We start from the raw sequence: 6,933 nt of genomic DNA on the forward strand, positions 1-6,933 counted from the left end.
AAACAATTGCCAAGTGACAGTTCCTCTGAATGATCAATTGGATCCGTAGAAATTCTCATCTTGTCTTATATAGTACCAAGGATTGAATGACTGAAAATTACAACTTCAAACCATCCCATGTAGGAGTCATTTTGTACACCTTCTTGAATGTACTTTACAAATAATATTGAAAATACAAATGTACTATGTTATACTTCATTTACTGACCTAGGTCTGGCCAGATCATAGAATTTGGCATGCATTTTAGTAACTTGACATGTAAAGACTCCCCATTGGTGTTTTGAGAATGACAATATCCACGAACACAAGAAACCAAATATCTAGCACCTTGTCTCCAAGAGCACTCACACTTTATATACAATTGTAGCTTAAATTTAGAAGTACTACAGAAATAAACACATCACAGAAATAGGGAAAAAAGCCAACTTTGAACACTCAAGTCATAACAGATATCAAGGTGTGGGTGGGGTGAGGGGTTACCATTCAATTCTAAAGTACCGATCTAAAACCAGTTTTGTTTTTGTCTTTATCTGAGAACTGGGCAGCTTCTATAATGAATTCTCTGACTCATCAAACCACTTCTCAGCATACAAATTACTGTGATTTCCATTTGGTGGGTATATAAAAATTCTGAGAAGCAATGATGGGCATTTTCAACTGGTAGTGGCAATCTTTGTTGAAGTTGAAACTTCTCATTGTACATACCAAAGACAAGTGATTATATTCTAACTTTGTTTCTTCCTAATGATATCAGAGGGTTTTACCATGGAGTGTTCAAATGACCAGGTGATTCATAAATTCTCTCGCAAATGGTAGTTTTGCAGACAATCTTAAAGAGCATTTTGGCAATGTCTAAGAAAAAACACTCTAGCTGAATCATGTCAATTATTGTTTAGGTTGTATGAAAAAAAAAAGAAAAGAAACTTCTGTTTAATTAGCTAGTTATATATAAAATAAGGCAAGTGTTATGTACCTGATTCTTTTATTGATAAAGGATTGTTTTTCCTGTTTCTCATCTGCTGAAATAATTGGACAAAAGCTACAGGATGCCTCGTGCATCCCCTCCCTAAAGATGTGTGGTTACTTTGCTAAGAAATGAGGTGCCTACTTCTTTCTAGATCATGAAATCACCCTTTCCTTCTTTGTTGAGGGAGATGGGGAAGAGAAAGAAACACAGCTTTCATTGCTGACCTTTCCTAGGATTCTCTTCTTCCCTACCACTCTTGTCATTCTGATTCTGTCAGTTTTGGGGTTTGGAGGGTTGAATGGGAGTTAGTGAGAGCACAGAGCCACAAGCACAGTAGAGAGAGAGTGTGTATGTGTGTGTGTGTATGTGTGTGTGGTGGGGTTGTAGCAGGTGCAGGAAGTATCAGGGAGCTAGAAGGGGAGAGCTAGTGTTTGTTATGCTATAGGTACAATGGATCCTCTACTCATTTAAGTCTCCAAACTCTCTACTACTACTGCCTTCCCAAGCTGGTTGAAATTGGTGTTACTCAAAACACCTGCGACTTCTTGGTCAACAAGAAGGAAATCTTTAATTTGAAATCAAAGTCTGGACTGTCTGGCCCTTTTCTTTAATGGGATTTTTAAAATTTTATATGAAGTGGCCTTGGCAAACAAATCCATCTCCTTAAGGGCCTATTCAGGAAAAGCTAGGCCACATGAGGCCCTGAAGATTAATGGTGACTCTTTGTGTGTGTTTTTAGATTTTTAAATGGCAATGCAGTATGTACAAGTAAACCTCATTAAAGTGATACTCAAAAGAGCACAAATTTGAACACTAGTTATCTCCCAGCTAAGAAAATTATAGCTAAGTAATTCAGAAGTTCTCTTTCCCAGTTTTTATTTTATAAAATGTCACCTATGAGATCCAATTTTGCCACAAGAATGAGCAATGACAGAAAAGGAGGAGAAATGGGCTATTACAAAGGAAATCCTAGACTGTTAGTGTTCTGGAGAATGCTGTGTGTGCTGCTCATTGAACTTACCACATTCAAGACAGGCTCTGGTTCCATTTGGATTTGGAATTTTGGCAAAGATGTTTCTCTGACACACTTTCAAGAGGGCTGAGCTTTAGAAATAAAACAAGAAGATCAGTTTCACAAAATGTTTGAAAAATTTCACTTCTGTTTGAAATCCTACTTCCAACCTCAGAGTTTCTATTCAAATGAGAGCACTCATCTAGCTACTTTGAATTTCTCCCACCATGTAGATTTGCTTCTAGTAGAATTTTCACCATTCCTCTCTTGGCTATGATCTCAGGAACATTGTAGGAATTTGATGGATGCTTCAATCTTGATTGGCACTGTGAGTTTTGTGAGCTTAGCCACTCCTAGTTGAAATCCTTCTTTCTTTCCTGGAAATATTATTGGACCAAAAAGGCAAATTGAAACACACAGACAAACACACACACAAGATTGGCAGAAGAGATTGGCTGGATTCTTAGAAGCTTCCCAATTCACGCACAAAGAGAAAACTGTAGGATGATGGTACAATTTCATTTCCACTGCTACACAAATAGGAGAGAGAAAATGGGTTAGTATCAATGAACAATTTTCCTTTTCCATGGAATGGACTTGATTACATCCCACGCATAAACCTAAGTTTTTATCAAGAGAAATAAAACATAGGGTCCCATGGACATGTATTATTTCTCTACTTTGTCCTGTGGACTAGCTTCCCAATTCACACATCCCCTCTTCACTGCTTCTACTTTCAGGATCTCTTTAGAGAATCTAGAAACTTCTTGCTCTTTCTAGCTATATAACACCCTTTGGTTAATCGATCCAATAGTCTTTATGCCAGATGGTGAGTTCTTTTCAGTTTAGACTTTGACTCTTCATTGATCAGTCAAGTTCTGCTCCCTGGACTCCATAAAGACTGGGATCCATTGCTTTTCTTTCCACTGAAAAGAGGGCATAACCTTTGTTCCTACAAGTTCTTAAGTTCATAGGTATTATCAGTCTTTCCTTCAGAGCAAGTGTAGCTCTTTAAATACAGACACAAAACCAGGTACAGCTCCAAAATGGATAGTCCCTGTTATTTTAAGAAATGGAGAGCCAAGTCACTTTAGTGGAGTCCACAATTTCAGTCTGAATCCTTACATTTGTTCATCAAGGGGACACTTTTTTAGGGAAGGTCCAAGTTCCTACCTCTTCCAAAAAATTAGATAGTGCATGGTGAGAAGGATATGCCTAGAATGGGATGGGTTGGCATCAGTGGAATTGTGGGCAGTCCACTTTGAAGAAAGCTACTCTTTCTTTTGGATCTGTGGACGCCTCAGCACTGGCCATGGAAATCACTTTAAATAATAGAGGTGTACTCTCTAGAGGGGGCATTTCCACTTTTGGTACCACCCTCTGTGGCAGCTTCAGTAGCAGGCAGGTTGAGGTCAGGGCTAAGGCGCTGTTCCCGGGAGAACAGCCTCTTCAGCAGAATGTGGATTTCCTTCTTGACAGCCTTGTGCATGTAACCATAGATGTAGGGATGGATACAGCACTGGAGGAAGAAAAGCCAGATTATTATGGTGATCACCCACTGGGGTACCTTGGTATGGACATCCACCCACACGGCCAGGACTGCCAAGAAGCAGTAGGGCCCCAGGGACAGCACGTAGGAGAAAATGATCAGGAAGATCACTTTGGTCGCTTTGCATTGGCAGCAGTTGGGCATAGGAGGGTCGTTGCAGGTTTTGACACTTTGTGCATTCTCTGGGATGTTCGCCTCCTCGATGTCACACTGGCGGAGATTCACTTTCTCCCCTTCACACTCGGCCTCATCATCGCCCATGTCAATGCTGCAGTGGTCGGGTTTTGGGCTGCCCCCATTGGCTGCGAGCTCATTCTCATTCTCAGCGCCCTCTTCTTCACCCTCAGCCTGGTTGTTTTCTCCAACCTCCGACGCCATCTCTGCCATCTCCACCACCTCATCGCCGTCCTTGGCCTGCTCCACCACCACTTCCACCACCTCTTCTCTGCCATTGCCCTCCACGGCGACCTCATCGCTTTCCTCGATGACAATAATGCTCTCTTCCTGGCCTCTCACTCCGTCACGCCCGTCTTCCATGCCTCCCTCACTGGCCTTGGCCTCACCTCCTTTCTGGCTTTTTACCTCATTCTCACGTTGGAATTTGTCAATCTTCTTTTTCCCCTTCTTTACCTGGGCCTGGTCATCCAGCCGTCGGCTTTTGAGATTCATCAGAGCTTGCTGCCTGCGGGCTGCGCTATACACCACGCTGTAGCAGGCGATCATGACAGCCAGGGGGATAACAAGGAAGAACATGACACTGACAAAGGTGTAGCTAGGACTGGACCCCCAGAACATGAAACATACAGCATTGCGGATGTCAAAGTCAGCGTGACCCCAGCCATAGAGTGGAGGGGCGCTCTGTATGAAGGCCACGATCCAGGTGCCATAGAGGAGCATGTAGCCCCGGAAAGTGGTCATCTTGTTGGAGTAGGAGAGAGGGTGGATGATGGTCACATAGCGGTCGATTGACACCACGATGATTGTGTTGACACTGGCAAAGGCAAAGAGGTGAGTGAGGCTAACCAGAGCAGTGCAGAAATGACTGTTGAGGGGCCAGAAGGACGGAAGGGAGGTGGCCACCACCCAAGGGGCCACCAGTAAAACCTGGAGTAGATCAGTGACAAGCAGGTTGAAGATGAAGTGGTTGGTCATCTGCATCATCTCGGGCTTGCGCTGCAGCACATAGGCCAGCACTAGGTTGCCTATCAGGGACACGATCAGAAAGATAAACAGCACAACCGAGCGGATGATACCGTGAGCCAGGCTGATTGGCATTTTGGAGAGGGGCATGCACGTGGTGCTAGTTATGTTTGTGACGTTGGCGAGATCTGTGAAATTCATGCTTATGTCTGTTTCTGTTTCATTGGTACAGTTGGCCGGGGACGCCATGGTTCTGGTAGGCGCAGTCGGGACGCTGGAGCCCAGTGGCAGGGAAGGGGTGCACAGCTGAAACTGGAGACAAAAAAAGAAAGGCTCACTGGGTTAGTCACCTTGCAGGTAAGGGCCCTCTTCTAAGCCTTGCAGCAGCGCTGTAGGGCGCCCCTTCAGGCAGCCCAAGCACCTCCAAGTCTGCCTTGAGTAGGTTTCCCCAAATCCCGGCTCTGGTCTCTATGCCCCGCCCTCCTCTCCTGTGGGAAAGTGCTCGCGCGTGGTCTCTGGAGAATACTAGTTTTCCTAATTTGGATCTCTCCGTGTGTGCGCGCGCGTACACACCCACCCACCCACGCACATCCACATGCACGCACATACTAGAAAACACAGACACGCTGCGCGTTCCCCATACTATCTCTCCAAGTTTTGATCTGTCCCGCGCGGGCGTGTGCACACTCTCTGGGCGTCCCCCTCCCCTGCTCGAGGTCTCCCAGTGTGGACTGTGCGCGTGCGCTCTCTGCCTATCTTGCCCTTTTAGGCGCTGCTGTTAATGATAGGATTTCTTGCACCCGCAAATTGCAACACCACGCCTCCACCAGTGCCCCCCCCCACCCCGGCCGGAAAGATTCCCCCTCTTCCCCAGTCCTCAGAGGCTTCACAGGTTTGAGAACTAGCACGAGCTTTCTTTGGAACCCCCATACATCTCTGCATCCTCAACTCTTTTATTCAGGTACCGGCCGTGCTGTTGAAGATAACATTTCAATAAAGTGCCCCAGCATACAACAGTGTCCCCCCCCAACCCTCAACATCCACTCTCAGTCCCCCTTCTCCCTTCACATCCTTCACACTATTTCTGGATCACGAGGTTTGGATCTCTCCCCATGGCTTTGTATGTGCTCTCTGTGCCCTCTCCACCTCTGCACTGCCTTTCGGTCCCCCCATTTTGGTCTGTCACTGTGAACTCTGTGTGTGTGTGTGTGTGTGTGTGTGTGTGTGCGCGTGCGTGTGTGCGCACTTTGCGCGTTCCCCGCACTATCTCTGTGTAACCACTTTTGTCTGTCTCCCGCTCTTTTGTGCGTTAGTGCTCTCTATGCGTCTCCAAGAGTATCTTTGGGTTTCCAACTTATTTTTTTTTTTTTTTTGGTTGTTGCAATTTCCCGCTCTTGCGCGAATACCCTCTGTGCACCTCTCTCAAAAGAGCTCTTTTTTTCCTCCCACTGTCACTTGTGTGTTCTCTGAGCGACTTTCAAATGTCTGGAATTCCCACTTTGGGTCTCTCCACTGTTTTTTTTTTCCCTGCGCGCTCGAGCGAGCATTCTCTATCCCGATAGTTAAAAGGTTTCCATTTTCCGCTTTCCATGGAGCGCCCGGGCAATGGCATTCTCGAGTTCTCAAGCATTCGATAACAAGAGTCAGTTTGTAAGTTCCCTTTTCTCTCTTTGGGTCATTTTCCCTCTTTCTTCGATTCCCTCAGTGCCTCGCCTGAGCACTATTGTTCTGCAGCTGCATGTGTCTGCAGATACCTCTTTTTATTCCGTTTTGTCTCCGTCTGTGACTTTGCCCCATTCTGATGCGCCCTTGCCTCTCTGTCTCTGCCCGTCACGTTTATGCCACTTTCTAGCGCGCGCACTTCTCAGTCTTTTCGGAGGCTCTGTCATTTCTCCAGTTTTCTCAGCCTATTTCCTCAACAATCTTAGTGGGTTCTGGCACACCTGTTCTGCATCAGTATCGATTCTTGCGTCGCAATTACCACCATATAGCTCCAACTCTAGTTTGCGCACCGCTCTTTCCTTGGATTCTCTTTATGCATCTCCACCTCGCGCTGCACAGACTTTGTCTTTCTGGGTTTCTCTCAGCCCAGTCTTTTTCTGACCCACCCCTACACACACACTGTCTCTCGAATTGTTTCTCTCTGTAACTCGGTGATACCCGCTGCGTGTCTCTACAGTCTCATTTTCCCAGGCTATATCTCCAGTGCAGGCACTTGGAGAGTTAGTTTCCTGTGTCTCTCCTTGCCTTTGGGACTAGCGCAAG

General features: G+C 45.7%; 1 protein-coding gene across 1 annotated transcript; it reads right to left on the bottom strand.

The window, feature by feature from the left end:
- Positions 1 to 3,303: 3,303 nt before the first annotated feature.
- Positions 3,304 to 4,917, bottom strand: GPR101 (G protein-coupled receptor 101). Its single transcript, XM_049766944.1, has 2 exons — positions 4,018 to 4,917; positions 3,304 to 3,942 (listed from the first exon to the last, which is right to left on the bottom strand). The coding sequence occupies exons 1-2, from the start codon at positions 4,915 to 4,917 to the stop codon at positions 3,304 to 3,306; spliced, it is 1,539 nt and encodes a 512-aa protein (XP_049622901.1).
- Positions 4,918 to 6,933: the final 2,016 nt, after the last annotated feature.

Source organism: Suncus etruscus, chromosome X (assembly GCF_024139225.1).
Source record: "Suncus etruscus isolate mSunEtr1 chromosome X, mSunEtr1.pri.cur, whole genome shotgun sequence".
NCBI classification, from domain to species: Eukaryota; Metazoa; Chordata; class Mammalia; order Eulipotyphla; family Soricidae; genus Suncus; species Suncus etruscus.